General features: G+C 38.4%; 1 protein-coding gene across 2 annotated transcripts in view; it reads right to left on the minus strand.

The window, feature by feature from the left end:
- Positions 1–20,829, minus strand: part of URI1 (URI1 prefoldin like chaperone) — a 42,802-nt gene that overhangs the window by 14,511 nt on the left and 7,462 nt on the right. Inside the window, exons 2-4 of one of the 2 annotated variants that reach the window (XM_088136090.1) lie at positions 12,465–12,499; positions 9,323–9,401; positions 5,339–5,474 (exon numbers count right to left, since the gene is read on the minus strand). In XM_088136090.1, the coding sequence (XP_087992216.1) occupies positions 5,339–5,474; positions 9,323–9,401; positions 12,465–12,499 (250 nt within the window). Of the gene's footprint in view, positions 1–5,338; positions 5,475–9,322; positions 9,402–10,720; positions 12,437–12,464; positions 12,500–20,829 lie in introns of those variants that run through there. The other variant, XM_015889662.3, reaches the window with a different exon arrangement.

Consider the following 20,829-nt stretch of genomic DNA (forward strand, 5'->3'; position numbering starts at 1 on the left):
TCAACAGCATGCATTACTCAACTGAATGAAAAATTGGATATGTTAAGCTGCCTTATGCTTTGTCAGCTCTATTATTGCTCCATCTAGTCAATTCTGTCCATTTGGATCAGCACTGGCTTTTCAGGTGCTTAGCGCTCTCTGATCCAAGTAGAAATGGCAAGAATTGAACCTTTTCACAGCCTTGTAGAGCAAGATACATGCTATCAGAATTCATAATAGCTAGGCCAATGATTTGACACTATGTCCTTTTAATAAGGTTTTATATATTCCCATCTTTTCTTGTATATTCCCATTTTTCTAGGTTTGAAAAATGATGTTGCTTTCAAAAAGAATGTTGCCTTTTTCCAAGGTTAAAAAGTCTGGCATGGAATTCTAATAGTTTTATCTACTTTATATGAATCATATAATAGGGACATGAAAACCAAGAGAAAACCAACTTTTGCCTTTTTTCTTTCTTTCTAAATACTGAGTAATGCATATACAGAAGGATAGAATTATTTATAGAAATTTGAGGGGAAAAATGTGTATGTTTATATTAGATGTACTTACATTTTTAGTATTATTGTAAAATGATGAATTATAGACAGAAAAATATACACATTTAAGAACAGAACTAGGGTATGATTAAATCTTGAGATAATAGCACTAATAGAATTGTACTCATTCTTTTCCAAGTAACATAAATGCAAATTAATTGTAAGAGAGCTTTCTTTTTCAAAGAGTTGTAAATCAAAGTCCTATAACTTTACAGCTACTGGTTGTATCTTCCTTGAAGAAAGTTAAGAGAGGTTTTGTTTTTACACAATTAAAATACAGTACATCTTAATTCAGTAAATATTAACTGCCTTATCCAATTCATTCCTTCTTCTAAAGGCTGCGGTTCCCAGAAACTCCTTAGAAATTAAAGCTTTCTACATGTAGGTAAAAACATGATTAGTTCTGTGTCATGGGACCTCAGAAAAGTTTCTTGGCTGTTACAGCTTCATAAACCTATAACATATCATCAGAATCCTAGATTACTGTACCCTGATCTTGTAAAAGGCAGAAACCTATTGCTTTAAAAACATCTCTGAAGGATTAGATACTATATATTAAGGAGCTTTAGGAAGGCAAGTCTGGTTAAAATTAACTCTCTCCCTGCTCAGAGATTCAAAAGCCTCATAGCACAGAGCTCTGTACAGAACCGAGAGTACATCTAAAGGTCTCTTAATTTTAACACAATTCCCAAATCTTGTACACTTTTACTTCTGTTTCACTGTTTCATGGTAAGTTTTCGTACTGTTTTTCTTAAGGATTATCTCAAGTTCCTGAGAGGCAGAGGATGCAGTTTACAAATAAATATATGTCTACTCAGTACGATATTTCTGTGGGACTTATTTCCAGGTAAATGCACATCCCCAATTATAAAAAAAAATCCTCCACCAGACACATTAGTGTGAAAATCATCTTATTAACAACACGGTATTATATAATTCTTTTATGCAACTGGCATTTTGAGAGTAAACTGTTTTCAATCATGCTGTTATAATGCATGAAATACAACTCATCACATACTTAATCAAGGCACAGATGTGTAGTGTAAAAAGCATGCTAATGTAGCTTTTGGCTGGAGATGTAACTGTAGCCTTTCTTCAGCCAGAGTCAGAGAAAAAATGTAATGAGAGCATTGTTTTCCCTAATATGTTGGAGGTGGAGGTCAACACGTTGCAGGGTACTAAGTCATCAACAAGGACGGTTAATTTGACATGTGGGTGTTCACGAATAGTAACAGAAGTTTTCTTTAACGTAACTTATTATTTACTTGCTTTTAAGGGGCCGTGGAGGAGGATCTGGCACTAAAGTAACTGTATCCGGATTTTAACCATCCCTTTGGTAAAGGGTCTTCACTAGACATTTGAAATATATTAAAAGCATATCTAACAGATTATAATATGGTATGGAAAATAAATGTGATTTCCAAGTATGATCTACAGCTTTGAGAAAGTATTCTCCAGCATCCTTCTGTTCTGATTGGGCATCCTATCAAAAAGTTGCATATTCTTTTAGACATGTGGTCGAAAAATTATTTGTTGATCTACTAGGATTATAGGGCCTTCAGTCATAACTATCTCTGAGCAGCACAGAGGCCTACAACCTCTAATATGGTTAAAACAATATAAACAATCTCTGGAACAGAAACCATGTTTTTATTATCACGTTATCTATTTGAAGGATTTTCATATTTATGACTCTAGAATCTGCTTAAATATTTTTCTTTCTACTTTTTAAAAATGTCATGTTTGCCATTCACATTGGCACTACTAATCATCAATACCTGCTTGGAATTCTTATTTTAGCAAACTTTAAGTTAGTTTTATATAAAGGATTGTGTATGTATGACAGTTTACTTTCATATGTTACGGTAGATAAAAAGTTCCATGGCCAGTGAAAATAGAAAGCAGAATCAAGCATCTAAGAACCCATGTGGGCTAGATTCACTCACATAATGGCCAATCAAATCACACATGACTTAGCTAGGAATAGAGAAGCGTTTGGCAAAGCAACCAGAAGGAGATTCCAAGATACATTATATAGGCAACCAGAGACACGCACTGAAAACAGCAAGTTTAAGTAGCTGACTCAATGAGCAGAAAAGCAAGGGAAAGAAGTCAAGTCCCCACTGAGAGTGAGGAACTGCTCACATTCTCATTTGCCATGCTTGTCGCTATCCATTTTTAAATGTTATGACCCAAACTGCTAACGCCACAAGAGATTCCCAAACATTAGGCCACAGAAAAAGCTAGGAATCTGCTACATCATGAAATATATGCCCCTGCACTAGATCCCTAGTACCCAAATCATGGTCCATCAACCAGAGCAGGAGCACAAGATTTAAAGGAGAAACCGTGGATCTGAGATTGGTCAAGTTTTACATCCCAGATGTAAAAAAATTCGTAAGATTAAAATCCCTGCTATGAATACAAACCCATGATGGGAAGCAATTGCTTGGCAAAGGCATAGTTGTTCATTCTGGCAGCAGAATTCATCTTACATGGACACCCTAACCAAATTTTCCCTCTTAGGAAACCTGAGCAGTCATAGATGGTATTAATGCCCTAAGCTCATTAAGCTCTCTATCCACCCTTTCACCCTCCTCTTGAAATCAACTGAAACAAGTTATTAGCAGGCTGATGGAAAGAGAAATGTGTCCACTACATACATATGGCTAAATCACTGCGTTTATTAGTAATTAGATTTATTAGTTGATTTTCAAGTGTTCCAACAACACAACACAATACAATAAATAATAATTACATTACACTTTAACATCAGGAGAGAGAATCAACATGATGCTACTATATTTAAAATTACCATATCTCTTATACAGAGTTGTAAACAATTCCATATAGCTAGAACTATTAAAGCGATCAAAGTCCCTCCAAAGATCCACATTCGGAAGCAAACGAGATCTTCAAAGGCAGTGGTAGAGACACACGCGTAGGACTGCCAGCTATTCACTCCGGCAAGACACTTGTGTTTTGGAGAACAGTGACACAGGTGACAGAGTAGCAGCTGCTGTGTTTCTCATGCACTAACTCCCTGTTGGGAAACTCTTTCTGCTGCTTTATCATTATCTATCATGCAGTTTGCAAAGATGCAGGGGCCTTGCAGGAGCAAATTGCTTAGCATTCCCCAGGGTAGCAAAACTGGAAGCATGCTGGTCACCGCTGCTGGTCATAGGGCTGGCGGTCCCTTGTGGTCACCCCAGAATGGGGTGTGTGGGATGCATCCTGTATTAGTAGGAGAGAGAGAGAGAGAGTAATAAGCAACGATCCCTAAACCTGGAGGCATAGTACATGTCTTTAAAGGTGTGAGTGACAATGCAGTAGTGTCAGTGAAGTGCCCTCTGCTGTCCCACTCCACCCTCTCCTTCAGCACTACAAGGAAAAGGGGAAATGGCTGGCACTACTTTGCCCTTTTTGGAACTATAACAAAACAATGTGTATCTGGCAACAGACTGTTTTCCTCCATGCATCTGGACTGTGATTCGGTAATGCACAGATGCATTAGCCAGCAGTAGGAAGGTTTGAATGGAACATCTGGTCTTTGCCAACAAAATTTATCTGTGGGTAGCACTGCTCCCCATTGTTAGAGGAGAAGGGTGTTAAAGCAATACAGTTAAGACAGACATCACTTTCACACATGGAGGGTGGAGAAGATATAGGAAACAGTTAATGAGGCTGAACACTACAACAAGCATCCCTACACATCATTTGTTGCTTACCTCTGTGTGCTATGGTCTGCCCTGACAACCCAGTTCTTGGAGTGGAACAGGGTTGAGTGCCTATGTCAAGAATGCCAAGGCGAGGTGCCTATTAGGGTTCTAAAAGGAGAAATGTTAGCGTGTTTTATATTTTGCTGGATATTCCAAGGCCAGGGTTCTTCTCCTTGAGTCCTACGATTGTACAAGGAGCGAGATGGAGAATATAGCCACGTATTGCAAACCTGGATTGTGCCCTCCCATTATACATACAAATATACATATACATATATATAGGGTACCACAACTGGACCACTGGAGTTACAAAGCTAGCTCAGCTGCTTTTCTCCCTCCCACTGAAAATGTTTAAGATCTTCCTTTCTTCCTTTTTTATATGTATAACCTGTTCACTTCTGGTAAAATCAGCCCACAGCAGTTAACAAAATAAAATCAAAAACATAATCAGTAAAATCACAGCAAATATAAAAGTATAGGAGAATCCGAAAAAGCAACTACAGCTCCATGCTATGTTTTTAAAGTAAAGAAAAATCCAAGATATCTTAGAAAAATTAAAAACAGATTAGCTAATAGAGAAAAATACATGATGAATGCCTCTAATCATTCACAAGATAAAGAAGCAATACATTAAACAAAACATACATAAAAACAGAATGTAAAAGCCTTATTTCATAACATGGCATTTTATGCCAGCAGTCAATTTTGACTGGTGCCAATATTTGTATTAAAGACTGCCTATTGCAATTTACAATTGAGTAATATTACAGTACCATATGTTAATGCAATCAGTATTGCCATTTTGTGAATTCATTTGCAGCACTATCTCACTAGAACATTCTGACACACACCGGTTCAATTGCAAAGTAATTTTCAAAGTTGAAGTTTTTGTATTTTAATTTGTTATGTGTTAACACAATAAAGCATTCTTTATTTTTAGTGTTCACATAAATATTTGACGAATATACTGTATACCTCAACCCCACAGAGATCAGAATCTGCTATAATGTGCAGAAGATGCTGAGCATAAGCTTGTACAGTACTATTTATTTGACTATCATCAAGAACTGGGAAGATACCTACGTTTTTTCCTGTGTTCCACTAGACCACTGGCCTGTTTTGCTGAACATTTTGCAAACCAGTTGTCCCCAAGAAGAACTGTAATCTCATTGGTGTGAACAAGTCTTCCTGGCATGAAAGCAAGGGGGCCAAAGGGGACCTATCAAAGTAACAACAGAAGAGGAAGGCAGTAAAAGTATTCTACAGAGATATTTCACTTATGGGCAGTTCTACATTCATGCTAAAAGCCTTAATGTTTGAAGAAAGAAAGGACCAGTATATTAATTAAATATACCATGAAAATCTCAGAGTTGTTCAATGTATTTTGCAAGATTAATTAGATGTATATTTTTACTGATTGATTAATCATATCTATATAGCCACCCATCTCACAAAAAAGTGACTCTGGACGGTGTACAACACTCAATTAAAAAAACCTTAAATACATATAAAACAATCATTAAAATTGTAAAAACTATAAAAACACACACAACAGGAAAGGATGATGTTAACCGTAGTAAGGGAGCCATTGCAAAACCTCCCAGTCCCTTGGGACCCCCAGGCCTGATCACACAGCCAGTTCTTAAGGGACTTGCAGAATGTTAAGAGGGATGGGGCTAATCTCACTTCTAGGGCCACAGCAGGGAAGGCCCGCCTCCTGGGACCCGCCAAATCAAACTCCCTGGCAGATGGGACCCGCAGCATGCCTTCTCTGCCAGTCCTGATGGGATGGGCAGATGTAATCAGAGAGAGGCGGACCCTCAAATAACGCAGCCCCATGTCATGAAAAACTTTAAAGGTCAAAAACAGCACCTTGAATTGGACCCAGAAGCAAACTGGCAACCAATGCAGCTTGCGAAGCAGAGATGTAATGTGTGCCCTTCTAGGGGCATACATAACTGCCCATGCCACTGCATTTTGCACCAGTTGAAGCTTCCAGATACTCAAGGGCAGTCCCATGTAGAGTGCATTACAGAAGTGCAAACGGGAGGTGACCAGGGCATGAGTGACAGCGAGCAGAGCCCCCTAATCCAGGAACAGGCACAACTGCTGTGCAAAGGGCCTCCTAGCCACGACTGCCACCTGCTCTTTGAGCAGGAGTTGTGAATCCAGGAGGACCCCCAGATTGTGCACTGGGTCTGTCTGGGGCAGTGCCACCCCATCCAGTACCAAAGATGGCATAATCCTAGAACCAGAAGGCCCCAAAACCCACAGCCACTCAGTCTTGCCAGGGTTCAGCTGAAGCCTGTTGTTCCCTATCCAGATCCTCACAGCCTCCAGGCACCAGGATAAGACATTCACAGCATCACTTAATTTGCCAGGGGCAGAGATGTATAATTGGGTACCATCAGTGTACTCACCCCATGGCAACGGAAGAGCTCACCTAGCAACCTCATATAAATGTCAAATAGGAGAGGGGAGAATACCAAACACTGCAGGACCCCACATAGTAGGGGCCAAGGGCAGGATCTCTCCTCCCCAACCACCACTGACCGGAATCAGTCCCGAAGAAAGGAGGTGAACCAGCACAACACCATGTTGCCCACCCCAAATCCTCTGAGCCTATCCAGAAGGATACCTTGGTTGATGGTATCAAAAGCTGCAGAGAGGTCAAGTAGGGCAAGGATGGATGCACAACCCCCATCCTGCCCTCACCAGAGATCATCCAAAAGTGTGACCAATGCTGTTTCAGTTCCATACCCAGGCTTGAATCCCAACTGAAAGGGATCCAGATAATCTGCTTCATCCAAGGTCCTCCTAAACTGCTGTGGAACCACCTGCTCAATCCCTGTCAGGCCCAGCCCAAGAACAGCAGCAAAACAGTCCAGTTGAGTAAAGTTCCTTTATTTGCTTACATCTTATAGACAGAATCTTGCCAGACTAAAGCAATACTACTGCAACTAGTGGATATACCCTGGGAGATTCTAGGGAGTGGCTATCCTGAACCTCTTATGCTTCCCACGCTCCCCCTGTGGACTGTGTTGTCTTTTGTCTCCTTGCCCCTCCTGGAATGCACCCCCTTCTTCCTGATAGCCTTGATCTCTCACATCACCCTCCTCTTTCTAGATACATTCCATCACAATCCCCTTCCCCAAAAAGGGGAGATTAGATACTGGATGGAAATTGTCCAGTATAGTTGGGTCCAGCAATGGCCTCTTGAGGAGGGGGTGAACCAAAGCCTCCTTAAGTGGCGAATCCAAGCAATTTTGTCCAAAAGATGCTGAGCAAATCCCTCTGCATGCCCCTGCAAGAGGTTCTTCAAGACCCCCTTACCCTGGAGAGCTTGTGTCACTTGAAACTGGGCCGCAGGGCGGCTATCTCCAGACGCAATAAGAGCAGAGTAGTAACGCTTCACCACCCTTACCGCCACTAGGTAGGCCTTAATAGTGGCTTTAACCTGTGTTCGGCTGAGTTCATCCCTCATCAAGCGTCAGCAATGCTCTAGACACCTCTCCTCTCGCTTCATCTCCCTCAGCTCCTCAGTAAACCATGGAGAGTGACAGGATCCACAAGAGGGGAAAGGTCCCATGGGCGCTATCCGATCCAAGGCCTCAACCACCCCCTTATTCTAAGCGGCGATCAGGGCTTTGGATGGACTGTGCAACAGACCAGCAGAAACAACCCCCAGCTCCCTCTGGAACCCATCCGGATCCATTAGTCACCAGGGGCGGACCAATCTAATGGATCCAGCCACCCTGCAGTGGATAGTGGCACTGGAGAATCCCATGATAATCAGAGTGTGATCTGACCATGACAAGTGGGACATAAAAGCGCCCCCAATTTCAGATCACATAGCCACTGCTCCAACAGGAACACCAGATCTGGTGTATGGCCACTCTCCTATGGCAGGCTCTGGATGATCTGAGCCACCTCAGACCCCACTCCTAGAGAAGGCAGATTGAAGTCCCCCAAAACCACAAATCTGGGGAACTCCACTGCCAGCCCAGAAATGGCGTCAAGGAGCTCAGGCAGGGAAGTTGCTGTGCAGCAGGGAGGCTGGTACAACAGCAGCAATCCCAACTGATCCCTAGAGCTTCATGAAGAGGTTCTCACATCCAATATGTCTCACTTGCCAAGAAGACTACCACTGTATCATCTAACTGCACATTTCACAGATCATCTGTATCACAAAGTCTTGACTAGTGAGCTAATCATGTTCAGATATGCTTGATGGTACACAAGCAATTACTTCTAGGCAGAAGCTTTTCTCCCCAGAATAAAAACTTTTCCCAAATTAAGATTCTCTCAGTGTAAACTATTTTATATAATCAATATCCAAGACTTAAAAGCTTTTTTTCTTTTGCTTCACAGGAAATTATTGTCTATTGCAAATGAAATTACAGACTCCATAAAATAAATATCAAATACGATTTATCCAATAGGCCTGACCTCATAATATGTTGTCAGCTTTATAGATTTGATAGGAAACTAGGCAGAAAAGCCATCTACAATTAGATAGCCTATTTCAGGGGTGAGGTGTTCCACAGCGTGGGGGCCCAACAATGGTGTTCCCTGTAGCTGCCCTTGTGCTGCGGAACACTTCGCCCCCAAGATATGGAATGCCCTGAAACTCCTCATTTTTCACCAACTGTTTAAAACCTGGCTGTTCCACTGGGCCTAATAATGTACAGGCTGCCTATTTTACAGACAGTCTGGTGCTGTTTTGCTCCTATTTTTATTGCATATATTTTCTGTTTTTTGTAAACTGCTTTGAATCCTATGGAAATGGGTGGTATATAAAACTATGTTCCAAATCTGAACACAGCACCTAATGGATTATTTAGTTCCTTCTACTTTATTCACTATTTTACAACTAACGTATCACACAAAGCTGTAGCTGTACAGCTGATAAGGCTAATGACGGTTAGTGAGAATTTGTAAAGCTTCTAACCACGTTTTCAAATCTGCTGGTTAGTTTTGGACTGCACTACCATACCTATGAAAGGAAGAGGAATAAAAACAAGAGGAATAAAAACAAACAAGAACCAGATACTAAACTGTACCTACCATGATATCATATGAAAGTTTGTCTGGCAGCGTACTGAGTCGTCCCTCAAGTGCTTCATAGTCACTCTCAACCTTCTTCCTTTAGGGAAATTCAGACAAACATGCTGTCAGTCCTAAATGTTAATTGACTTTATAATAAACATATAAAGATATTATACAGATTTCTAAATTGAGGCTTGAACCAGAAACTATGCATTACGTGTAACATGAGTTACATGTTATGGTGGCAAATGGCCACAAGTAATTTGGTGGGGGGAAGTTCCAAGGTATCGCTCCATCTTTTTGTAAATACGATGTGTTAGAGTAATGCAAGGAATTCCACCAAGGCATATTCTCCAGGCTTGCAAACTGTTTCTGAAAAGACAGTTATTCTAAAGATGAGCGTTTCAGACATTTTTCTTTTGTCAATATCCATTAGGTTCAATCATATGCCCATTGGGAGGCCCATTTAATTCATCATAACTTATTTCTGAGTGGACTTAGATAGGGTTGCGCTGTTAGAAAACCCTGTCATTTGGGACTTGTTTCCTAAGGATGGGATATCATGTATGGTTGCTGTGGTTTTTAAAAAAATGGCAGAATTAAAAAGAAAACTTAAAGGCACCTTCCATGCAATGGCTGTCTTGTCTGCACGGCCACCAATCAGCCTGTACAGCAGAAAAGGGAACCGTTCATAAAGGAAATCCCTTCCATTTGAAATCTGTTGTATTTGTATAGTTTTACTGAGGGGTCTCAGGAAATATGCCACAGATTCCCTTCACAACTGGCTTTAATCTAAAGCAGTGTTTCTCAACCTCAGCAACTTTAAGATGTGTCCACTTCAACTCCCAGAATTCCCCAGCCAGTATGATGAGGTTGAGAAACACTGATCTAAAGGAAGTTAGTGATTAGACGCTACATTTCACGCTGCACAAATTTTTCACGGAATTTAACCGTGTCTGCAAAGGGTTTCGGGTTGTACAGGTATGCAGGCCTCCCACTTCTTTACACTATATTCCGCTGTGCATTTCTACCCCTCACTTTGTAATCTGCTATAGGTTTAGAGTTAGAAGTAGTTGTATTCTGATTCAATTTAGGAATATTTGTTTGTTTGTTTATGGCAAAATAGGAATGCCTGATAAAAAAGTCTGGCCTGGTATATTAAACCTAGTACTAACTAGCAGGAGTTCTCCAAAATTTGAACTAAGAGTCTTTCCCATCACTTGAAACTTCCTAAGCCAGATATGCGCAACCTGTGGACTTCAAAAGCCTTGGAGACAGCTCCCAGAGCCCACCCAAAAGAAACTGAAGGGTGAGATTGTTAACACCCTAACTGAAGAGTGACAATACTAACTATACTCATTTTAATCAAAATATAAGTGTAAATCAAATCAAATTTAGTTTTTGCCTTGGTCTTACCCACTACTTTATGGCAGGTGTCCCCAGGATGTTGAAGGCTAAAGACAACCTTTGGCCCTGAAAAAATTGTTCTAAGAAGAAATGGCAGAGACTGAATAGGAGGTCATCTGTTTGCAAATATATGCTCTGGCACTGGCCTGCATTCATCCTTCTCTTCTGAGTCAGACAATACAACATCTAGATCCCAACCACTTTGCATTGCTGTCCATAGGAGATACACCTTCCCATTCTGCCTCATCTTGCTAATTAAGCTTGACCAGATTAGAGGAAGGAACCATTGGCCTAGTTGCCTCACAAGGAGTCACCTCCATTTCCATTGAGATAGGAAGTGGAGGTGAATTATGTGGGAATGTGTGAAATTGTTTCCAAAAATGAAGCCCCTCTTCTTTTTGGGCTCAGCTGTTACATCAGAACATCAGCCAGGAAGAAAGCAGCGCAGTGCTGCACTCTGTAGGCAGTTTTTACACCAGATTTCATTATATACTACATTTTTCAGACAAAGGTTCTGCAGCAGTTAGAAGTACAGTATGAAAGTGCTAAGAAAGCTTGATTCCAGGAGCACCAATAGACACCACTATAATATCTGTCTTACTGGAAATTAATGCAGCCTCTGAATTTTAAACAGTAGAAAAACATATTAGCTTTAAACTGTTTTTTACAAACCGATGGTCACAATTTAATATGATGAGCATGAGATGGCCTTGAGTCTCCCTCCCTGTCCTCCTTATGCTCTGATGGCAGCTTATGTGCATTTAAACTAAGCAGCTCCCCCCAAAAAACCAAACATCTGATACATCTGAACTATAAATTATTTGTTCAGAGGTCTTTCAGGCATGAAGAAAAAGCCTCTTAAAATAAATTTAAAATATTATATGCTTGATGGTGTATAACCAAAAGTTTAATCTCTCCACTAAAGGGGGCAGTTGCTATGATTTTTGCAATAACCCTGCAGACAATAATCAAGAAAGCTCCTGTTGTTCTTTCCGTAAAATCCAAGCAAACACAGCATGGATGTTGCATAATTTGGTATCTGTTAAGAGTGAGCGTTACCTCTCAATAACTCATAAACAACTGCTTACCTTTGAATATACCTTTTCCAATTAGATGGCCATATGAAACTTTTATTTATTTAAGATGTTTCTATTAATTAAAAAAGCAACATATTAAAGCAATAAAGAGAGGACAGAGTACTATTTTAAGGGATAAGTGTTCCTCTAAAATCTCAAGTTTATCTAAGGCTTTTAACAGGGATACTTTCGCAGCAACTGGATAAACTGGAACCACCTTTCAAGTAAAAAAAGTCCTTTGTAAATAGCAGACCTGATCATCTAAACTTCTTATACAGATATCTTGGATGTCTCCCAAGGCCATTTAAATACTCAATCATGACCGTTCTGTTTTCTTGGAACAGTAGGAAAAATAAATGGTTGGAGTTGGAGTTCACCGAGTTTTTAAAGACTTTTTATGTGGTTATTCTAGCTGGAAAAATGTGGAATAACTGAATGTCTTTTTAAAGAGGTGCAGATCTTAAAGTATGATTATAGTGGTGAATTAAAGCAATAACATAGCAATGCAGAGGGTGCAATTTAATAAGCCAAGCAGTGTCAAAATGATGCACCGAAATACAGTATTATATGAATTTGGTTAATTTTCTAAAGAATATATATGCAGGGCACTTTTCTAAAGCACACAGAGGCTATTTTCACTGATATTTTAGGCATGCAATCAAACATTTTTCACTTACCAGTGCTGAATTTTTTCTTGGCAGCTAGTGACCACCTGTCATTAAAACAGATAACTGCTCATGAAAAAAAGAAGGCTAAGCACACAGCTGCAAAGTCAATGTTTTAGAAACTAGAGCAGCAGCTTTATAGATTTAGTAACGTCTTGCTATACATTTTTATTTGTCAGCCCAAAGGCGCAGGAAATGTTCATTCTTAAGCAGCATACTTCATCACAGTGCTCTAATCCAGACTGATAACCACAGAATAAATTACAATATCCCCAACTCAGATTTTGATACAATGCATGCTCCATAACAAGATGGCGCAATACTGTACAAGATAAAGCTAGTGTTTTGTACAATCTACACATCTGCTTTCAATTTCACAACCTTTTCAAAACAACGCAAACATAATTTATGAAAGGCTTGTTGTCTGTTTTCTTTAAAAGAACCCATAAAAACTATTTCATTTTTATACTAATGGATGCCTAAGTCACAACATCACTCTGGCAAAGTTAAAAAAAAATAAAAATATATGCTCATCTTTTCACAAGCATAATATGTGCACAAATAAAAGTAAACATAAACTTGTCACATTATAGTCTTTTAAATTCATGAAAAGGTCACCATTTGGCCACCACAAACAAAATCACAAAATGTATTACAGTTGTTACATTCCATAATTTTCATCTAGCAATTGATAGCATTCACATCTGAAATACAGTTTCTGGACAACTGAGCCCCCCCCCCCAAATTAGGTAAATTTTATTAATTACTCATTAGATTTCTACCCCACCTTAAAGAGATATTCCTAACATTCTTTCTCCAAACTTTTCCACCATAACAATTCTGTGAAATTGGGCTTCAAAGAATGACTGGTCCAAACTCACTTCCTTGGCCAAAGGTGGATTTCAATCTGGGTCTCCTGCTCCTGCTCCTAGTCCAAAACCTTAACCACTACTTTTAATTTTTTTAATGTAAGTATAGCCCTTACTGGCCAGGAATGCTAGAAGTTACAACTCTAATAAATCAAGAACAGTGTTTCTCAACCTCAGCAAATTTAAGATGTGTGGACTTCAATTCTCAGAATTCCGCAGTTGTTGAAGTTGAAAAACATTAATCTAGAAATCACCAATTTGGGAAAGAACACTTTTGAGTCCCCACCTGATTTAGTTTTAACCTGCCTGATAACTGGGAAACAGTGAAGTACAAACAGTGGAATCCAAAGACTTAAGGTTAGAGCTTGTGTACATAAAGAGATTTTTCAAATTCTGTAATATTCCCTCTTGTCATTTTAATTCTCAAGCCTCCCTGAAGAGCTTTTCTAGAAGCTGGGAAACCTTCCAGAACAGACTCTAAAGCTACCAAAAATTGTCTTTAGAAGAAGAAACCAAGAGGGTCCTGTTTTGATTGCTGAATGTTTGGGTGTAAAGATTGGTATCTTTTACCTAGAGCTTACATATTTATCCATAAATTCAGTGCAAATATACATGTTTTATTATATTATTTATTATACATATATATTATGATACTATATATATGTGTATGTGTGTGTGTATGATTGATTGAGATATATATATATATATATATATATATATATATATATATATATATATATAAATAAAAAGACGAAACCAACCAACCAACCAACAAACCCACCTTGATGAAAAATCTAATTACAGTGAGATTTATATATGGCTAATATATTTGAATTGCTATCATGGTTGCAGATGGTTTTCCAGGATAAAAAGAGAGAAAACCAAATATTACTGTGAAAATAGACATAGAGAAAATATTATTACTGTGTTTATCGAATTCCATAAATAACTTGGGATGGTTGCCTTTAAGTACATGAAGTGCTGCAGAAAATCATTCTATCCTCTTCCATCCCATAATATAAAAATTAAATACTTTAGGACAAATATGATTAATAGAAATACTTGATATATATTTATTTTTCTCTTCTAAAGAGTGATCTAATAGTTGCCACTTTTAAAAAATCTATTAATTTTAAAAAAAAGTAGAAGAATGATATAATTAAGTGCACCCATCCCACTGACAGATTTTGGGGCTCAGGCCCAAAAATTCTCCCTTTTCAATTCATGGTAATTACAGTAGTCCCTCATATAACTAGAACATGGTTCAGCTAGTACAAAATATAGTTTCTAATCCTGGTTTAAAAGTAAACCTTACAATGCAATGTACATGATTGACTCAGGTATGATGATTTTGAAACCCAAAGTGAAGGGTGAAATGCGTGAGGAAAGCCAAGAGGCCACCACCAAATGAACCAGGCCATCTACTTTATGGGGACAGCAGCACCCATCCACGAGGCCATAAGAAGGACGCAATACCAAATGTCCTATATCAGTGCTGTTCCTACTGTATGACTATTAAGGGATGTGTATTTTGAAATCCTTTAAGAAAAAAAAAAAGAAATCTCAAATCCCCCATTTCTATGTAGGAGGAACAAGAGCTCAACGGGAACCTCTCCATTCCCAACGCGGGGCTTTCCAAGCATAAAGTGCTAAAGGCACTGCAACCCGTGAAGTGCAGCATGTTCATTAACCTCTACATGATAATCCTTTCGTAGCTGCATATTAACTAGTTACATATTCATAATCATTTACATTATTTAGAAGACCTTCTATGAAAATTTCCAGGCGATATCCATTAGCTACAATGTTAAAGGTTATCCAAGATAGTCTGCTTAATGTTTCCAGGAAGCTTTTTTTAATTAGTAAATATGTAAATTGGGAGCATATGCTTTTTCCCCCCTTTTTTTAAATTGGGGAGATATGAGCCATCAATAGAAGAGCACAAGAACATATGTTGTTTTCACTGACCCTTAACCCCTTAGATAAAAATCAGCAACACCAATCCATTTTAATTTTGTTCTTTTTCTTTTGATATCTCCCATAAAGGAATATGGAAGGGTAGACTCAAAAGAAAAACATATGTGAACACCACCACCCCACTGGAATAAAGGAAGCTGCCAGAGTCAGATCAATGGCCTACCTGGCTCAATAGGATCTACTTTGACTGGCAAAAGCTCTTTGAGATTTTGGATGGAGTTTTTCCAAATTGGAAATACTGAACTTCAGACCTGCTGCACAGAGAACAAGGGTCTAGCGCTGAGTTACTGGCCTCAAAGAACAACGGTTCAATATTACGTGTATCTAGAAGCATTTTTGCTAGCGTAATGGTTGGAAGCAACTACACTGAAACTAAGCAGATCTGAGGTTATGGAACACAGATGACGGATAAATATGACCAACAAAAGGTGGAGAGATGAAACAGATTTCTCAACTGAAGGTTTTTTTTTTCTATAGACCACTTGAAAATTGGTGGGGGCCAAAGCAGGCTATCAGGTTTTTGTTCTGTTCTAGTGTTTTGTTTACTGTTCTACAAATCAAAGCATATGACTGACAGAGGACCAAGTACAACCTAAGTAGAGATTTGTAAGCACCCACAGTCCATGAGCCACAGCTTCTTCTGATATATAGTAATAGCAAGCTCATTTTGTTAGTATGGTCAAATATGTAACAAAGTCAGCATCATCACTTCAGAAGGAGGAAGAATCATGAGGGGTGGAGAAAATCCATAGAGGTTTGAGAAGCAAAACAGAAAAAGATGGGGTTGGGAGACATGAAACATCTGAATATCTATAAGAAAAAAGGCTGAGTTTACAGTCTGACCTCATAGCACTCCGAGGTATTCTAGCACATTATTTACACACATGAGGAATAAGATCATTGACAAGGGAAGAAGGCAGCAAGAAGCAACTGGTTGTTAATATGACAAAAATAGTTTCTAGATATTTTATCTGATACTCACACTAATTAAGTAGCATATGCATACCTTATTAAGTTATATACTCTCAACCCAAACTAGCCAGTTGTAATTCCGGCTATAATAGGTATTGTGAGTGTGTGTCCTAAATTAACTTAATAGAGGTTCAACAGCTCCTTCTCTGGATAGCTGAGCTAATGGACACTCAATATGAATGAGCTGATGGATGTTCAATATGAATGAAGCCAAGCTTACTTCAGAGAAATGTAATACTGTACTTATGTATGGTTAATGCAAACCATGGTTTTCCAGTAATCAGCATAAAATGGCTCTATATACAAATGAGGCTAAGCCCTTAATCATGATTTAGGTCTTTAGATCTTTAATTATGCTTATGGAAAAATTTCTTGATTACATTATTTTGTCTGCAACATAATAGAATGTGACATTTTTCCTCTTCATAAATGATACATACGACTTGCAAATACCAATGGTCGATCTGAATACTATAATATTTGAAATGTGTGGATGGTCTTCAAACTTATTTCTAGGAAATTTAACATTACTTTATCAAGCATTCAATTTTGAAACTCAGTGCGTGCATGTTGATAGGTATTAAATGTCCTAATGACATTTTTAAAAACTGAGAGTCACTTTTCTGGGTTCCAAAAAAAAAACCAAAAAAAAACCCTGTAAAAAAATATTCTTCCTACTTTGTTTTCAGAACTGTTTCATGTCTTTAAAGCAGGTGCACCAAGTGCTTTAAAAAGCTTGTACTTTTAAATCTATATTAATGTTCCTTAGGAACCACAAGGGGGCACAATCCCGCAAATCCCCACCAATAAATAAACAACTGCATCAGCATTGTGTAAAAACATGATTTATCTAAAATAACTGTTTTAGAGGTGGACGTCAACCTTTTACATTCAAAGTCTCAATATCAGAAAAAAGGGGGAAACTATACCAATGATTCTCTGAGGCAGAAATGAAACATTTAAAGGTTCATGACTTGATGTATTGTCGAAGGCTTTCACGGCCGGCATACAATGGCTGGTGTGGGTCTTCCAGGCTGTGTGGCCGTGGTCTTGAAGTTTTGTTTCCTAACGTTTCGCCAGCACTTGTGACCGGCATCTTCAGAGTGCAGGAGCACAGACAGGAGCACAGTCCTGGGCACAGAGAGAACTGCTCCTGTCTGTGCTCCTGCACTCTGAAGATGCCGGTCACAGGTGCTGGCGAAACGTTAGGAAACAAAACTTCAAGACCACAGCCACACAGCCCGGAAGACCCACACCAGCCATCAGTTCATGACTTGACTTTATATGTGATCACAACCACTGTCTCTTGTTTAACAAACCATGATTAAAGTCATGAATTAAAGTGATGCATGAATTCAACCAGACTAATACATAAGCTATATAAAAGGGGCTCATGAAATGATTCAACTTCTTCATTTGTTCAACAACTCTCCCTATCAAGATGCTCGTAAGTATCCCACTGGGTACCTAAAAGAAAACAATTTTGCACAGTATTTCTAATACTTCCTTTCCTGAAATGGAACACATTTTCCTTAGAAACAATCAATACTATTATTACAAAAGTAAAATATTAAACCAAGTAAATGCCATCAATTTATTACTGCATTTTCTTATTAATTCTGTTTGCTTTTAATTGTTGTCTGTCCTAATTTTTTTTTTTATTAAAATGTTAAGATTTTTAGCAACTGGAAAAACAGTAGAAAGGCATTTTTAGCAACTGGAAAAGTAATTCTTGTGGAAGACTGGATCAAAACACAGGAATTCAGCATTAGCTTTCTTGTTTTAATGTCAGAATAAGAGGCCATCAGTTCCCTACCTTGTGAAAGTCATTAATAAATGCCTTTGAATATGTGAAGCAGAGTTAGGTACTTATTTACCACTTGAAAAGTTATCTGAATACGAACAAATAGATCAACTGGCACTGTTTAACCTGGAATAGAGTTCTATTGTTTCCTAAACGTTTTAATTTTTAATGGAGAACAACTCACTAGCAACAAGTGCGTGTGCAGTTATAATTACTTAAATACCATGCACAAGTGAATGGATATAGAAGTCAGTGCTGGATTACAGGCACTGAATATATCTTTGTGTGATGGAAATAAATGTGGTAGTAAATGTATCAACTATATTTAAATCCATATTATTTACCTTTAGGGACTTTCGGATTATATTTAGCCCTGCCTGTATTATTTCATCCCATACTCAAATTCAAAGATGCAGCCTTTTGAACATGATAAACAAACAAAAATAACGGCCTTGCAATGCAATCTTGAGATTAGTAATACCTACCACAGAACCAACTCTGTGCATCTGAACTAACTGGGATTCAGTTGCTGTTGACTACACCCTTCTTCCCCTAGCCTTGTAAATGAGCCTAGCCTAGAGAGCAGCCTTTCTCAGACTTTTTACCCTGGAGGAAACCTTGAATGATTTTCAGGTCTCAGGGAACCCTTGCATTAAAAAATCACAAAAAATACAAAAACTTCACAATACAGTTCACTTCTAATCTACACAATCCACATTTTACATTTACATCAGCAAAGTGACAGGCCAGCAGCTGGGTTGCAGCACATAAAAATTCCCATCACTGCCAGTGCTAACAGTGAGCGGCACATGAAGTTAAAAAAACAATGCCCCCCATCACGATCTCTCACAGAAACCCTAGCAACCTCTCGCAAAACCCTAGGGTTCCGGAGAACCCCGATTGAGAAAGATTGCTATGGAGACACAAACTGCAAATTGTAGAGTTGAAAGTCCTCAAAATTAATTATCCTCAGTTGCTTTCAACTCCATATTGATCAATGAAATGACAAATGCTAAAGGTTTGAAGATATTCCTGTCCCTCTTTGCAAACCAAACACCCCTCAGAACAAAGACTACACTTTACTGATTACTAAATTAACGTGGAGGAAAGCTGGGCTGCCATTCCTGGATTTCTTTCATAAATAGTTCCTCTAATTGGAAGACAGTTGAGTAACTTACAGTTCTACATGAACATCTTTTGTGTTAACATAAACTAACCTCCAAAGGTGAAAAAGGCTGCCAAGGGAACGGTCAGATAAGAGATAGCATAGCCCGCAGCTGGATAGTGGGTCAGGCAACGGGCTCAGAAGAGACCCTCCCTAATTTTTTGGGTGGTAAAGGAGACGGGAGCAGAATTGTACTTTCAGACTTGATTAATCTAGCTTTCCAATAAAGTAGAATTATGGGTCATCTGGTCATGTTTCCTGTCTGGTCTATCTTGTAAGGCTGACAACTCAGCACTTTGTAACCTTAAGAAAACTTTGTAGTGAATCCAGAGGAAGGTGGCAACATTATGTATACTTATTGAGGAGCACAGAGCTGAATAAAACTTTAAGATTGGAGAACCTGAGCAACTTCAAATTTTATACAGCACTTTTTATGTATTTATCACAATTGTTTATACTATTAAACTTAGACACTGCCTTCCAGGACACAAATTGTATCAAAGTGCCTTACAACTGACCTTAATGTGGATTATTACAACTGCCAGGTAAAACATGCATCAGCTGAAACAGTTTAGAATTTCATTATTCACAGACTGTTTTCCTAAGCCTGCAATCTCAAAGTGTGTTTCCTAAGAAAAGGTCTTGCTAAATTTGATAGCCAAAGTCTGGTACAAAAGAATAACAAAAAGTTAACATTTCCACTTCCATTGTGGAAAACATTCTAGTTTTCCATTATCCAAATGTGGAAAACTGTTGTTTACTTCATGAGCTGTTTTGGACATAGCAAAATTCTGGGTTCTCACATCACAAGTCAAAGCCAAACAAACCAGATTTTGGCAGTGGTAAATCCACTTGCATACTATTTTTTCTCTGGTGCCAGTATTAGGTGATCAGAAGATCTACATTCCACTTTTAAACTACCCATATTTCTTCTTTTGATATGAAATTGGGGAGCATTGGTTAGTTTATTAAATTTAGAAACTACAAACCATAGTTTATGATGTGGCATACCATCCGCTAGTTTAAACTGAACAAAGTTTCTTAATTTCAGACATAACAAAAGAGTCCAGCCAGTTAAACTTTAGATGCTTTTGATCACGCGTATAACAAAATAATGCTTTAGCATTATATCTAAACTGGGTCTAACTCTGGTTAATTAACTAGTTAATGAAATATTGTACAATGGAATTAAGCAGTTAATTCAAGCAATTAAAATATAGCAGATCCACATATTTACATGTAACAGGAAACTGACTTATTCAAAACATATTGGAGATGTTTCAGACTCCACCCTTCATGTGGAGCTCATAATCACAAGGCTTGCCATAACTTAATTTCATAATGCTAAGATATGCTTGGCATAGCTTAATAGTTCTTATTTCAGTAAATAAGAAGTGAATGTAAAATTCTCAGGAGGAATAAATTTATTCAGGATAATTCTACCATTACGTGCAATGTAATGTATTAGTACTATCTTTGCTTTCTCTTGCCACAGTCATTCTATTTCTATTTGCAGGTCTTTGTATTTTGTGATTTTCTCCAGTTCTTTCTCTTCTATTCTGCTGCCTCTTATTATTGCAATGCCCACTA

This window comes from Python bivittatus, unplaced genomic scaffold, assembly GCF_059951505.1.
Source record: "Python bivittatus isolate LINGU-HERP-01145 unplaced genomic scaffold, Pbiv_v1 ctg000190_np1212, whole genome shotgun sequence".
In the NCBI taxonomy this organism is placed as follows: Eukaryota; Metazoa; Chordata; class Lepidosauria; order Squamata; family Pythonidae; genus Python; species Python bivittatus.